Source organism: Mobula hypostoma, chromosome 11 (genome assembly GCF_963921235.1).
Source record: "Mobula hypostoma chromosome 11, sMobHyp1.1, whole genome shotgun sequence".
In the NCBI taxonomy this organism is placed as follows: Eukaryota; Metazoa; Chordata; class Chondrichthyes; order Myliobatiformes; family Myliobatidae; genus Mobula; species Mobula hypostoma.
The window spans coordinates 112,645,997-112,662,564 of NC_086107.1; the positions used below are offsets into that span (position 1 = coordinate 112,645,997).

General features: G+C 45.5%; 1 protein-coding gene across 1 annotated transcript in view; it reads right to left on the bottom strand.

Moving 5' to 3' along the window:
- Positions 1–3,688: 3,688 nt before the first annotated feature.
- Positions 3,689–16,568, bottom strand: part of LOC134354125 (cathepsin D-like) — a 41,770-nt gene continuing 28,890 nt past the window's right edge. The window contains exons 5-9 of the mRNA XM_063062915.1: positions 13,928–14,127; positions 13,678–13,800; positions 11,620–11,764; positions 8,999–9,097; positions 3,689–5,975 (exon numbers count right to left, since the gene is read on the bottom strand). Of these exons, the coding sequence (XP_062918985.1) occupies positions 5,814–5,975; positions 8,999–9,097; positions 11,620–11,764; positions 13,678–13,800; positions 13,928–14,127 (729 nt within the window). The 3' untranslated portion in view covers positions 3,689–5,813. The remainder of the gene's footprint in view (positions 5,976–8,998; positions 9,098–11,619; positions 11,765–13,677; positions 13,801–13,927; positions 14,128–16,568) is intronic.

Below are 16,568 nucleotides of genomic sequence, written 5' to 3' on the forward strand. Positions count from 1 at the left end.
AAGACATTGTGTAGGTCAGAGGGATTTGTTTTGGGGGTTCCCCCCAATTTATTTTTTTTTAGCTGGTTTGGTACAACATTGTGCGCCAAAGGGCCTGTCTTTGTGCTGTACTCTATGTTCTTATTTTACCTTATTCTAACACAATACACTGTGTAAGTATTTGATCTGCATGACAGTATGCAAGGCAACCTATTCACTGTATCTTGAGATATTTTACAGTAATAATCCAATACCAACAGATCTGTTTGGAGGCAGGACTGAACCTGCCCAACATGGCCACTCCGAGCCTGCAGATTTGGTGGATTTTGATATTGGGACTGGACATCTTGATTGTCACAGGCATGGCCTCCCCCAGAGTCAGGAGTCTGTATGTATCCAATATTGTGACAGGTATTGCCTCCCCCCCGTGTCGGGAGTCTACGCATGCCCAATATTGAGACAGGCACTGCCTCCCCCCCGTGTCGGGGGTCTACATGCGTCCAATATTGAGACAGGCACTGCCTCCTCCCCCCAACATCAGGGGTCTGCACATAACTGAGACGCAGCCAGTCAATACACTCTCCACTACACATCTATGGATGTTTGTGAAAGCTGCATCTTTGCAGACTCTTAAGGAAGTAGAGATGCTGCCGTGCTTTCGCCGCAATAGTATTTACACGCTGGGTTCAGGACAGGTCGCTCAAAATAGTAACACCCAGGAGTCTGAAGTTGACTACCCTAATTTGCATTAAACAATGTACGGGGATAAACATCGGTGTCACGGCAGTGGAAACTGAAATCAGTTTCAAACTCCTGGGAGTGCACATCACACACATGGTCCCTGAACACATCCTACACAGTCAGGAAAGCTCACCAATGTCTCTACTTTCTGAAGAGGCTGAAGGGAACTGGACTTTGCACATCTATACTCACATCATTCTACAGCTGCACAGTAGAGAGCATCCTAACAAGCTGCATGGCAACAGACAGGAAGGTTCTACAACGGGAAGTGAAAACTGCCCGATGTATCACCGTCACCAGCCAACCCACCCCACCATCAAGCACATATGTACAGAAAGGTGCCAGAAAAGGGCCAGTAACACCATGAAGGATCCCACCCACCCCACTCACCAACTGTTTGCCCCACTCCCATCAGGGAGGAGGCTACATAGCATCCACACCAGGACCACCAGACTCAAAGTTCCTTTCCCCAAGTAGTAAGGCTGATCAACACCTCCACACCCCCAACCACCACTACTTTATCATTTCCTGTCAGTCACCTTATGCAGACACACCTGTACCTAGCATCACTTTATCAATCTATGTATATAAGCTACCTTGTGTATTTAGAATTTTTATTTCTTTATCTTTAATGGTTTTTTTGTGCTGCATCAGATCCAGAGTAACAATTATTTTGTTCACCTTACACTTGTGTACAGGAACCATTAAACAATCTTGAACAACTGTCTTTTTAATTTTGCAAGTGAAACAAGTCTTTGAGTGACAGTTTGGCTTTCAAAGAGACAAGATAGAGAAACTATTTCCCAATAAGACAATTACTACCCCTCAACCATCAGGCTCTTGAATGAGAGGGGACAACTACACTCAAATTCACTTGCCCCCATCTTTGAGATGTTCCCACAACCAATGATCACACTTTTTAAGGACACTATCTCAGGTTCTTGTTATTTAGTGCTATTTATATCTGCATTTGCAGTTTGTTGTCGTCTGCACTCTGGTTGATCTTTCAGTGATCCTGTTATAGTTACTATTCTCTAGCTTTGCTGAATATGCCCACAGGAAAATTAATCTCGGGGCTGTACGTGGTGACATGTATACTTTGATAATAACATTTACTCTGAACTTATCCATGGATTCAGGTCCCATTAGGCATGGGTCAGGTATTCGTGCTGTACCTGCAACATTTCAAGATCTTTGTTTTTCAAACTTTTTGCATTAGTAGATAATTTATCTGTACAGAAATTTTTATGCATTGTACAGTACAGGTGCTACAGCATATGCTAGTTGTAATAAAGCCGATTCTAATCACATGCACACTGCTGGCATTTCACAGCATCTTGGTACATGTGACGCAATGAAACAATGGCAAATCACGTGAACTCGGGTCCAAAGTTCAATTGCGCCACCAATGGACAGCACCATTGTCCGAGGTGTTGGACATCTTGATAAAGATGTTAAAATTAAACCCTTGAAGGGGTGAGGAGATGCCTTCGATTGGACTAATATTTATCCTTCTGTGTTGCTGTAGGAGACACGCATCTGTTTTTGATCTGTATTGCATTTTGTGTTGCGCATTTAATACGGGTAGTTATTCACATGAGAAGGGGCGTAATAGAAGTGAAGAGTTTAGATTAGATTAGAGTTTGTTACGTTTAAAAAATTTTTTTTTTTTGAGATGCTGTTCAGAATAGATCCTTCCTGCCCTTTGAGCTGCCCAGCTACCACCAATTTAACCGTAGCCAAACCACAGGACAATTTACAACGACCGATTAACCTACCAATCACCAGATCCTTGGACTGTGGGAGGAAACCAGAGCACCCAGAGGAAACCCACACGTTCACAGGGAGAAAGGACAAACTCCTTACAGACAGCGGCAGAAATTGAACCCAGGTCGCCCGTACTGTGAAGCGTCATGCTAACCACTACACTAGTATGCCACCCTCCCATTCATGCTTTGAACTTTGGGGTAGTTTAGTTTTGTGGAGAGCTAAGGGACTGAGCTAGGGGGCAGTATCTTTTTTTTTTGCTGACCACTTAATTACATTTCAAATCAGTTAAGTCTGCTTAAATACATTGAAGAAAGCTCAAGTACTTCTATTATGCTAACACTATTTTGTTATATTGCTAATTTTAGTTTCATTAGCTTTTAATTGCTTCAAGACTATTGGTCTAGTTTCTTAATAAAAGATTGAACATATTTTTTGACTTTGTTGTTCCTCTCCGTGCCTCATGGCACATCGGGCAGCAACCTTGCCGTTTCTTAGTATTTGTTTGTGCGTGTTTTTTTTAAAAAAACAAGGCCAATTGCCAGCTCAACGCTCAACCCAGCACTGATGGAAAGCGTGCAAGGAACCGGCTGGATTCGAACTCAGGACTACTTGCCTTGAGGTCCGGTGCAGATGCCACTACACCACGGGCCAGCTAATTCCTTGACTGTGGAATCTTGTTACTGGCTTGGATTGGAAACTGCATCACACAGGATCAATCCCCCCCCCCCCAACCCCCACTAGTAGCTGCTACAATCACCATTAACTGATAAGTGTCACTGAACCATAGGATCACACTTCCAACATCATAGTGACCACACCACAAAGGCCTGACAAGTGAAGGCAGCCCCAAAGGGATGAAACTTGCTGCCAATTTCATGAGGATATTTCTTCTCAAAAATATCAGCTGGTTTTGGGGTAGAAGAGACACGAGCTCCAGCTTCCACCGGTACCAAGGATTCAGATCTTTACCGTAAATTCCTCTTTAGCGTCAGTGAATTCAAAAAGGAGGTGGCAGGCACGAGAAAACAAGTTGCAGGGAAAATGGTAGAGATAGGATTGCCAGGATGGGTCAAACTGCCTCTTGAACCACAATAGGTTGCATCACATTCCAACGTATGCTGCATGTGCCAACTTACAAGAAACTACGCAGTTCTCACAAAATATTCTATATAAAATAGAAACTCAGAAATTCAGTAACTGAACACAAACCTCATTTTATTCTTAGTTTAAATACAAAGGTTCTTTTTATTGTTATTACCTTCAGGAGGACCACAACCTTGCCATGGTTTGGGAATGTGTACCTCAATGACCCGGAGAACTAGTCAGGACTTCATGCTTCGGCTCTTGGTCGGGTCACCCATGCCAAACAGGTCAAAGGGCAGAGGCCAGACTAAGAGCGACCCACCGGTCCTGCGGGTTCGGGGGTTCAGCTCAGGGCTAACAACCCTGACTGGTCAAACAATTGTTATGGAAGCAGCAATGAAGAATTCTTATACATCTGAATACAACAGTATTCCTGAGTCTCCACTCTCAGCCACGCAAGGCCAGAGTGAAAACTGAGAGGAAGCCACTGGCCCAATGAAGGAAGCCGTGGACACCGCCAGAGAAGGAGGACCTTCACTGCTGCCCTAAACACCAGCAGCGTAACATGAGAAGTAAGTAGTCTTTTGATTAAGTGAGAATATTATATCACAAGCTCTTTCTCTGTGGATGTTACAATCAAATCAGAGGGTTAAAACGATTACAGGCAAAGATATTACATGGTGGAGGAGTGATAGATGGCAGATCTAGGAACTAATTATATTAAAAAAAAATCACTCTGAATTCCCATTGAGTGGCAAAATTGTCGAACTCACCCACTGCTCTAGATTCCAAAACCTGCAGTCTTGTGTGGTAGTCCATAAATTTAAAGCAGAGGTCGTTAGGTTCTTGATGAGCAAGGGCAAAGATTACAGGGAGAAGGCAGGAAAATGGGGTTGACGGGGATAACAGGTCAGCTGTGATGAAATGGTGGAGCAAACCGATAGGCTGAATGGACAAATTCTGCTCGTGTCCGAGGGTCACTGGAGGGGAATGGGGCAAAAGTAGATTTCGAAAGCTGGATAAGGATGCGAGGATGAGACAGTGAGTATACAGAGGGGTGGAAGGCAAAGTTTAAAACACCAGCAATGACTTAATGACTTGGGCTGCCCATGTTGAAGACTTCCAGCTTTTTTCTTCAACCAGCTTCAACTGGTACTACGATTATCTATTCCACAAGTGAAATGTTATTAGTGCTCGTCCAAAACAAACAAGGTACTTAAATTAGTGCTCGTCCAAAACAAACAAGGTACTTAAATTAGTGCTCGTCCAAAACAAACAAGGTACTTAAATTGGATGAGAGCCCTTGAAAACTTCCCTCCAAACCCAAACAGGGGGTCAATGACAGGAAAAAAGGCAGACACAGAAATGGTCCATTGACCCAGGGACAGAGGACAGCGCAGATTATTGCAAGTCCTGGATAATTTCAGATACAAAAAGGGAACTTACTGAGAAAGCTTCGTCTGCTTACAGGCAGCCACAAATTGAGGTATAATTTATACATTCTTTGACAATAAATGTGTTTTGAATCTTTGACTTTTGAAAAATGAATTTTTCCCTCATCCTCGGGAGGAATTTTAATCATTCCCAAACCATGCACAGTGTACATCACTTCAACCTTTGTTTTGGAAGCCACATTGAGCAGTCTGCAGTAAACTTCAGAAAGTGTTACTCTACGAGACCAAACTGCTATGTCCATCTTGATCTTACCATTATGGTGCCTCACCCCAAAAATCCATTGCACCTAAGGAAGGATAAAGTGGGCATAGCTTGATACTGAAGGAGAGGTACACACAAGAGCTCAACAGCCTAATATGTTCCAGGGATTCAAATGTCTGAGCTAGCCAGGGCAAGTGGGTGGGTGAGATTACCACCTTGCTTCATGAGGACTTGGGCAGAATGAGGAAGGTAGAGGTGTCAAATTCATCAACTCCAACTTAATCAAGTTCACCATGCTTCAAGGAGAAAGCCTCTCACTTCTAATAAAGCGGGAACAGGAGGTTAGGAGGGAGCAGGGGGTGTTTCATACAAGAGCAGGCAATCTATCCAGAAGTGCCTTCAACATCAAACCCAAGAATAACATGGCCGCCTGGAATCAGCTCTCTGACACTGGGTTTAGGTAGGGGTTCTAACCAGGGCGATAGGGCTCACGGAGGTGCGGGGTTAGGGTTGAGCTACAGACAGCCTGATAATCAGGGACACGCACGGAAAACAGCAAATAGTCTCAGATTCTGGAGAACGCTTTACACTGCTGTAGCGAAACCCACGCGGTTGTTGGCGCGGTCAAAGACGCTGTAATAGCGGCCAATGAAAACGTCGCCCAAGATCCAGAGTGGTCCAGCGGGCGGTGGGATGTCTATGGCCATGAATCCACTGAGGCACATAGTCCTTCCAAACTTGGTGATCTAGGGAATGAAGAGATTAGAAGTTAACTATCTGTGTATACCACAGAGGTTCCCAACCTTTACATTGAACATAGAATAGTACAGCACAGTACAGGCCCTTCAGCCCACAATGTTGTGCCAACCCTCAAACCCTGCCTCCCATATAAGCCCCCACCTTAAATTCCTCCATATACCTGTCTAGTAGTCTCTTAAACTTCACTAGTGTATCTGCCTCCACCACTGACTCAGGCAGCGCATTCCACACACCAACCAATCTCTGAGTAAAAAACCTTCCTCTAATATCCCCCTTGAACTTCCCACCCCTTACCTTAAAGCTATGTCCTCTTGTATTGAGCAGTGGTGCCCTGGGGAAGAGGCGCTGGCTATCCACTCTATCTATTCCTCTTATTATCTTGTACACCTCTATCATGTCTCCTCTCATCCTCCTCCTCTCCAAAGAGTAAAGCCCTAGCTCCCTTAATCTCTGATCATAATGCATACTTTCTAAACCAGGTAGCATCCTGGTAAATCTCCTCTGTACCCTTTCCAATGTTTCCACATCCTTCCTATAGTGTGGTGACCAGAACTGAACACAGTACTCCAAGTGTGGACTAACCAGAGTTTTATACAGCTGCATCATTACATCACAAATCTTAAACTCTATCCCTCGACTTATGAAAGCTAACACCCCATAAGGTTTCTTAACTACCCTATCCACCTGTGAGGCAACTTTTAGGGATCTGTGGACATGTACCCCCAGATCCCTCTGCTCCTCCACACTACCAAGTATCCTGCCATTTAGTTTGTACTCTGCCTTGGAGTTTGTCCTTCCAAAGTGTACCACCTCACACTTCTCCAGGTTGAACTCCATCTGCCACTTCTCAGCCCATTTCTGCATCCTATTAATGTCTCTCTCAATCTTTGATAATCTTCTACACTATCTACAACACCACCAACCTTTGTGTCGTCTGCAAACTTGCCAACCCACCCTTCTACCCCCACATCCAGGTCGTTAATAAAAATCACGAAAAGTAGAGGTCCCAGAACAGATCCTTGTGGGACACCACTAGTCACAATCCTCCAATCTGAATGCACTCCCTCCACCACTACCCTCTGCCTTCTACAGGCAAGCCAATTCTGAATCCACCTGGCCAAACTTCCCTGGATCCCATGCCTTCTAACTTTCTGAATAAGCCTACCGTGTGGAACCTTGTGAAATGCCTTACTAAAATCCATACAGATCACATCCACTGCACTACCCTCATTCACCCTTACCATTAACTGGAAACCCCTGGCCCACAGCAAGTCCAAAAGACAGATTGTGGATATTAAAGAATTCAACCTCAGCTCAGAAGAGGTAGAAACCAAACAACCCACTGCTATATGACCCAACCTTTACAGGGATCTGCGTTTTATAATGCTAAAATGGACACAAAGACATCTCCACTTGAACTCTACTCATGCACCAATTAATCCATTTCAAGAGCAGGTCACAAAATCCACTAAGGAGAACCACAGAACTTCGCTACCCAGCAAGAACCTGGGACTTGATCCCAAAGGGCACAATTCAAAGAGCATTTATAATGAAAGAGTGGGTATATTATACAACCTTGAGATTTGTTTACCTACAGGTAGCCACGAAGCAAGGAACCTGAAAGAATCCAATTTTAAAAGACCAACCCCTAACCCTCCCTGCACACAAAGAAAAAAAAAACACAAACCATGCGAACAATAGAAGTGAACAACAGCATCCTGAACCAAATTGAGTCATTAGATCCAAATCCCCAGAGCAGGCCCAAAGCCTTGGTGTTCATCATATTAGTGGGACAAAACGCTGCAAAGTTCCTAGGCACGAAGCGCAGCGGTCGGGGATGGTCTCCACGACGACAAGGCTGTGAGACTGCCCTTGGCTGCTGTGCTTTGTGTATTGGATTGAAAACAGGCAGATGTAGGTGGAAGCTGGACAAAACGGGGGTAAAAATGGGGCAATTGGGATGGGGAGGGTGGCAGAACACTTGAGCCCAAGTGGCTACTTGCTGAGCAGCAACACGAGCAGAAGGGTCAACATAACCCCTCCACGACAGATTAGAGTGCTCCACATCTGTACACAGATCTTACAGGATGGGGCAATAGATTAAACCTCTGCTGTTTCCCATCCACAGATTTTAGTCAGAACAACCTAACCTGGTAGCTAAACGCAAAGGCCCAGAGGACAACCTGTGAATCGCAGACCAATGATGTCATGGAAAATTTTATTGGTACTCGATATCAGAGAGATTGAGGGTTGGGTGTAGGTGGGCACAGGGTCACCCAGTCACAGCTATTGGACCCAAGTTCAAGCTATGTCAAGAGCAGGGGGCGTGCATGGCAAGTAGGCTCCAGAGAGGCGAGTCGACCCTTAACCCAGCAACAAGGGTCTCAGAGGGCAGCACTTCATTCACCTTCAAGTTCTGTGGCTCAGACAGATTATCTCACCCTGGAGATGGGCCTTTTGGCTCATTGGGTCCAAGTGATCAGCCACACACTCATACCAATCCTACACCAGTTCTATTAAATTCTTTCCTCCTTCCCATCACCTCCCTGCCCCCAGATTCCAGAACTAGTCGTAGTGCGATCACTCGAGTCGAGTACGATGACCTCCTAAGGGGTTGCCAGTTAGTGGGTCCTCAGATAGCTGCAGCTGGCCGGAGGGTCTAGTGGAATCAGCACTGGACTTTGATTGATGCGAGTGGTCCCAGGTTCTAATCTGGCTGGCTCCTTGCACATGGCAAGAACAAGCCATTTTAAATGAAACAGCTGTTTTGTTTGGGGGATCTTGCTGTACAAAAATACCAACACAGGATTGTCGTCTCAAGTAGCGACTTGCTGGAGCTGAGGCACCTTGTACTTTAATAAGACAAGTTGGGAAATAACAGCTAGAAATGGAACGCGTCCCATTCCCAGAGCTATTTAGTGCTCATCTTAATCAGAACGGCAGAGAGAAAAAAAAAGCAGCAAAAATTAAGCCACGTGGCCACAGGCAATTAACTGGCCAGCTGCCTCACCTTCATCACGTAATCCTCCCCAGTCAGCAAGAAATCCTTGCCTCCCAGCGTGAAGGTGATAGCGGGGAGAGTCGGAATCTTGGCACAGTCGATCATGTACTGTCGATGGAAAGGGAACAAAACATCAGTGCAAACTTTTACAAAGAATTGTGTGCCGACAGTCAGCACCTCAGCACATCCCTTGTTCAATAAGGCACTTGTTCTACCAGTCTCCGCTGCAGCCAAACCCAGCACCAACTTCCGAAAGCAGCAAGCAAGTAAAATTACTAAGTATGTATGCGTCACCATACACCATCCTGAGATGCATTTCCGTGCAGGCATTCACAGTAACATAATATAATCAATGAAAAACTTTCACATAATGAAGACAGACATACAACCAATCTACAAATAAAAATTATGAAAGTAATGAATATTGAAAGCAAATCCATAGGTTGTACAATCAGTTCAGTGCTGAGGTGAGTGACATTATCCTCTCTGATGACTGTAGGGTAATAATGGCTCCCAAACCTGGTGGTGTGGGACCCCGGCACTGCCCACCCCAAGAGGCTCCTGAACTTCCTTCCCATTGACAGCACTAGGACTAGCCATTGAGTTGGAGACGACCCAAACACAATACAAGGGGTTGCTCCTCCACCCTGATGGTGCCCTCATCTGGGAGGTCATGGACTGACATCAAAATGGGAATACCCAGCAAGGCTCAGATAGTCATACTTTATCAATCCCGGGGGAAATTGGTTTTCGTTACAGTTGCACCATAAATAAATAGTAATAAAACCATAAATAGTAATATGTAAATTATGCCAGTAAATTATGAAATAAGTCCAGGACCAGCCTATGGGCTCAGTGTGTCTGACCCTCCAAGGGAGGAGTTGTAAAGTTTGATGGCCACAGGCAGGAATGACTTCCTATGACGCTCAGTGCTGCATCTCGGTGGGATGAGTCTCTGGCTGAATGTACTCCTGTGCCGAACTAGTACATTATGTAGTGGATGGGAGACAATGACCAAGATGGCATGCAACTTAGACAACATCCTCTTTTCAGACACCACCGCCGGAGAGTCCAGTTCCATCCCCACAACATCACTGGCCTTACGAATGAGTTTGTTGATTCTGTTGGTGTCTGCTATCCTCAGCCTGCTGCCCCAGCACACAACAGCAAACATGATAGTACTGGCCACCACAGACTCGTAGAACATCCTCAGCATCGTCTGGCAGATGTTAAAGGACCTCAGTCTCCTCAGGAAATAGAGACGGCTCTGACCCTTCTTGTAGACAGCCTCAGTGTTCTTCAACCAGTCCAGTTTATTCGTATCCCCAGGTATTTGTAATCCTCCACCATGTCCACACTGACCCCCCGGATGGAAACAGGGGTCACCGGTGCCTTAGCTCTCCTCAGGTCTACCACCAGCTCCTTAGTCTTTTTCACATTAAGCTGCAGATAATTCTGTTCACACCATGTGACAAAGTTTCCTACCGTAGCCCTGTACTCAGCCTCATCTCCCTTGCTGAAGAAACTGATAAAGAAACAGACAAAGATTTTAGCAACAGCTGAGGTGAGGCTGCAGTGGAACCTCAAGCCTTGCTGATTCTGGTACTAATCTGCACCACAGGAAACAGATCTTGCTCAATAACGTGGATGTGGAAGCTCTAGAGAGGGTACAGAGGAGACTTACCAGGATTGCTGCCTGGATTAGACACCAACAGAATCAACAAACTCATTCGTAAGGCCAGTGATGTTGTGGGGATGGAACTGGACTCTCTGACGGTGGTGTCTGAAAAGAGGATGCTGTCCAAGTTGCATGCCATCTTGGACAATGTCTCCCATCCACTACATAATGTACTGGGTGGGCACAGGAGTACATTCAGCCAGAGACTCATTCCACCGAGATGCAACACTGAGCGTCATAGGAAGTCATTCCTGCTTGTGGCCATCAAACTTTACAACTCCTCCCTTGGAGGGTCAGACACCCTGAGCCAATAGGCTGGCCCTGGACTTATTTCCTGACATAATTTACATATTACTATTTAACTATTTATGGTTTTATATTGCTATTTATACTCTATTCTTGGTTGGTGCAACTGTAACAAAACCCAATTTCCCTCAGGATTAATAAAGTATGTCTGTCTGTCTATCTATCAGAGAGCATGTCTTACAAGGATAGGTTGAAGAAGTTAGGGCTTCTCATTTCAGCAAGAGAGAATGAGAAATGACTTGAAAGATGTACATGATAAGATGCTCAGATAGGGTGGATAGCCAGGAGATTTGTTTTCCCCTAGGGCAGAAATTGCTAATACGAGGGGGCATAGTTTTGAAGGTAATTGGAAGTATCGGAGAATGTCAGAGGCAAGTTCTTTACACAGAATGGTGAGTGCATGGACACCCTGCCAGGGGTAGTGGTAGAAGTAACATGGATGACTGAAAATGGAGGGTTATGTCAGAGCGAAGGGGTAGAGTGAACTTAGTAAGTTAAAGGGTTGGCACAACATCGTGTGCCAAAGGGTCTGTATTGTGCTGTAGTGTTGTTCTAATGCTCCTACAGATCATGATTCACTATAGCAAAGTTGCCAAGTAAACACAATTATTCATTGTCCAACTTAATGTAAGAGGGCTCCACGTACCTCTCCCCCAAAGATGGGCAGTGCACCAATGGCCTTCTGAAGGGCTTCGATCTCTTGCACAGGCCCAACAATGAGCGATGTTCCTGTGTCCACTATCGCCTGGCAGCCTCCCTTGCACAGGGTCAGCTGGCTGCCTACGGATACCCTGCATGGAAACAGCAAAAATAAAAGTACAGGAATGAGAGATTTTCGTTCAACATGGCCAAAGAAATTTGCTTAAAATTTTCTCCAAGGCAACAAATTTTCCACTATCCAGCCATTTGGCAGTTTGGTCACAGGGAAGACATGCAAATTCCATGCAGCCAGCATCTGAAGTCAGGTTTGAACCCAAGTTGCCAGGGCAATGAGGCAGCAGCTGTATTACTTTAAGTCATAGGAGCAAGTTAGGCCATTTGGCCCATTGAGTCTGCTCTGGCATCCCATCATAGCTGATTCATTTTCCCACAGAACCCCATTCTCCCGCCTTCTCCCTACAAATCTTTGATACCTTTATCAAGAAACCTAACTTCCCTTTTTAAACGTACCCAATGGCTTGGCCTCCACAGCCATCTATGGCAATGAATTCCACAGCTTCACCACCCTGTCCCTAAAGATATTCTTCATCTCTTCTAAAGGGACATCATTCTTTTCTGAAGCTGTGCCCTCTGGACTTAGACTCCCCCACCATAGGAAATACCCTCTCAACATCCACGATCTAGACTTTTCAATACTCAATAGGTTTCAATGATAATTCCCCCCCCCCCCCAATTCCAATAAACTCTAGCAAGTTCAGGCCCAGGACCAGCAAAACCTTCTCATACATTAACCCTTTAATTCCCAGGATCATACTCAAGAACATCCTCTGAACCCTCTCAAATGCCAGCATATCCTTTCTCAGTCACAGGGCCTGAAACTGCTCAGAATACTCCAAGTCCAATCCAGCCTTATGAAGCCTTGGCATTACATCCTTGCTCTTTTATTCTAGTCCTCTCAAAATGAATGCCAACATTGCATTTGCCTTCCTCACCACCGACTCGACCTGCAAACTTACCTTTAGGGAACCCCACAAGGTTCCCTCGAGGCTTACTTAAAATTTACCGCACATGATTGCGTAACTCCTTTAAAAGTGTTGGCCGTATCAATTGGAACAATATCCAACAGTCTGGAGAGGGTCTGCCAATTCAGCTCCACAAAATTTCCTGGCGTTGGATTAATGGAGGTGTACTGTGTATGAACTCTGAACTCCAAGACGACTTTGGCTTCTGAAGTGCCCCCAACCCTCAAGGAATGCCAAGGTCAAGATCAAGGTCCCTGCTCTGGCGAGCATTACAAGTCCAGTAGAAGTTCTGAGCATGTTTCCTACAAAGGTTGTGGAAGCTCCCATGACTGAATAACTGGCTTCTGCTATGAACGAACAAGATTTTAGGGGAGGCAGTGAGAGATAGTTCTGCCTTGGACAGTCCCAAGCTTGGCTGAGAAAGGAAGAGGGTTGGACATCAAGGCTAGCAACCCCATCCTTTAAAAACCCAAAGCTACAGAAACACCAAAAGCTGCAAGGACCTCACTCCTGGGACAGGAAAGATCTTAAGCTGAGCTACAGGGCCAAGCAAACCTTCTATTCGGCCGAAGGCAGAGGTCTCTGGTGAGCTGCCGTTGGTGCCCTATGCCCCAGTAGTGATGGGCCCCAAGCATTGAGAAGCACCTACTACACCTGCACATTTGTGAAACAAGACACTTTGCAGATGCTGGAATTCCGCACACAGACAATGCTGGAGGAGCTCAGCAGGTCAGGCAGCATCCATGGAGGGAAACAGTCGATGTTTTGGGACAAGACTCTTCATCAGGACTGGAAAGGAAGGGGGACAGAAGCCAGAATAAAGGTGGTGCGGGGGCAAGGAGGGGGAGGAGCACAAGCTGGCAAGTGAGGGAGCAAGTGGGTAGGTGGGGGTGGTGATGGGCAAAGGCAACTTGCCGCCAAGTTCCTCCAGCATTCTGTGTGCGTTGCTCTGGATTTGTATCCAGGAGGCAAGAGCTCATGAAAAGAAGACCACACAAGAGCCAAAGCTGGCCTGAACTTACTTGTCAGCCTTTATCTGCCAGTAGGCCTGGCGTGTGATATTCAAATAGTGGAAGCTTCCAGTATAGTACTTGGGGTCAGTCCCTCCCAGCAACAATTCACCTCCAGGCTGAGTAGTTGTGTTCCTGAAACCGAGAAACGGAAGGCAGCAGGAACGTTAGAAAATGGTAAAAGATTAACACAACAAGAAGATTCCGAGATTAGGGAAGGAGGAAAATGAACGGAGCAGGATACGCCACAGACAAAACCCACCTGTTCAGGTAAAAGGAGAAGACATCTTTTTCCAACAGCTTTTGTTTTATCATGTTATCAAAGACAGGCAGGACACCATCAACAGAAATTTTTGGGTAGGCCATGCCAAGGATCCCATCGAACTTTGCAGCGATGAACATCAATCCTGGCTGCTTAACTGCCTCAGCAAAGATCTGCGTCGGAATTTTCAAGTCACCAATCTGGAAAATCAGAGTGAACCAACCATTATTACCCGATAACCATTAGGCTTTTGAACAAGCATGGATATCTTCACTCACCACACTGAACACAACCCATGGACTCATTTCCAAGGACTCTCCAGCTCACGTTCTTGGATTGTTTACTTATTATTCGTTCTGTATTTGCACAGGTGGTCTTCTGTGGCACACTGTATGCTTGACAGTCTGTATCACAAACACAAGAAAATCTGCAGACCAACACACCAAAATGCTGGAGGAACTCAGGTCAGGTGGAAATGATTAAACAGTCGACATGTCAGGCAGAGACCCTTCATCCTGATGAAAGGCCCAAAACACCGACTGTTTATTCAATTCCACAAATGCTGCCTGACCTGCTGAGTTCCTCCAGCATTTTGTATGCATTGCCATAGCCTCTGCGTGCAGTTTTTCCATCAATTCTGTTCCATTTGTTCTACTGTGAATGTCCACAAGAAAATGAATCTCAGGGTAACATGGTGACATAATATACAAGCTTTGATAACAGAGCTACTTTGAAGATCAGGGCTTCTCACTGGCCACCTAGGACAATTCGGCTCGTAACAGTAACTTCCTTTGTTCCACTCTTCTCCTCCGACACAACCTTTAAAAGTTTGTTTCAGCTTACAAAACCTTTTCACCCTCCCCAACTGTGCAGCTTTCTTTCCAAGGGAGTGCCCGTCCATTTCTGGACCTCCAACTTATTCAGTTCATCTGTGGTCATGTCATTATCCGCCATGACCCAGGTCTGGAAATCCTTCAGACCTTCCCCTCTTAAACCTCCCTCTTTGACCAAAAGTGGTTTCTTTTTTTGTTTACATAACATTTGGGTCAAATTTTGTTCAGCAGTCACTTGACTCCTTAGAAGAATTAGCTCCAAGGAAGGCACTGCACATTTGCAGCCCATTTCATAGAAACATAGAAAATAGGTGCAGGAGCAGGCCATTCGGCCCTTCGAGCCTGCACCGCCATTCAGTATGATCATCCAACTCAGAACCCTGTACCAGCCTTCCCCCCCCCCCATACCCCCGATCCCTTTAGCCACAAGGGCCATATCTAACTCCCTCTTAAATATAGCCAATGAACTGGCCTCAACTGTTTCCTGTGGCAGAGAATTCCACAGATTCACCACTCTCTGTGTGAAGAAGTTTTTCCTCATCTCGGTCCTAAAAGGCTTCCCCTTTATCCTCAAACTGTGACCCCTCGTTCTGGACTTCCCCAACATCGGGAACAATCTTCCTGCATCTAGCCTGTCCAATCCCTTTAGGATTTTATATGTTTCAATAAGATCCCCCCTCAAACTTCTAAATTCCAACGAGTATAAGCCTAGTCGATCCAGTCTTTCATCATATGAAAGTCCTGCCATCCCAGGAATCAATCTGGTGAACCCTCTTTGTACTCCCTCTATGATAAGGATGTCTTTCTTCAGATTAGGGGATCAAAACTGCACACAATAATACATACATCCACACCTATTCCAAGTTAGGAGAAAGTCACCTGTGCTTTGTCTAGAAAGCAGAAAACCAAAGAGAACCACCTTCCGGGACACTCAAGTATCCTATACAGTGAAAGGGCCCACTAACTCCCTCTCTCCCACGGCATAGTGGGCATCAGCAATGTCGCCCTTCCCCTCCGGGCTCGTGCCCTTCCAGTTTACTCTCCTGCAGCTACAGTGGAATGCATGAAGAGGGAGGGAAAACGTAGTGCATTCTCCCACCACTTTCTCAGCAGGCTGAAGAAATTCAGCATGCCTCTGTCAACCAAACAATTTTTAAATCAATGCACCACAGAAAGCATCCTATCTGGATGTATAACATTTCGCGTGCAAGAAACTAGAGAGTTGTGGACACAGCTCAGCACATCAGAGCAACCAGCCTCCCGTCCGTGGACTCTGATTCTGCTGGCTACTTTACTGAGGCAGTGAAGTATCGATGAGAGCCCTACCCAGCCCAAACATCCTCTCGTCTCGCCTTGGGTGTTAAATACAAAAGCCTGAAAGCACACATCACCAGGCTTGAGGACAGCTTCGACCCACTGTTATTAGACTATGAACCACTTGTCTGATAAGATGGACTCCTGGCCTCACAATCTACCCAATATGATCTTATTTGTTTATGTGCACTGCACCTTTTCGGTAACCTTTACACTTTATTCTGCATTCTGTTATTGTTTTGCCTTATACTAGCTCAATGCATCATATAATGATTTGATCTGTATGAACAGTATGCAAGCTTTAATTTATTATTGAGATACAGTGCAGAACAGACCCTCTAACCTACAGCACCCAGCAACTGCCAATTTAACCCACAGGACAATTTACAACAACCAATTAGCCTACTACCCAGTACGTCTTTGGACTGTGGGAGGAAACCAGAGTACCAAGAGAGAAACCCACACATTCAACAGGGAGAACGTACAGACTCCTT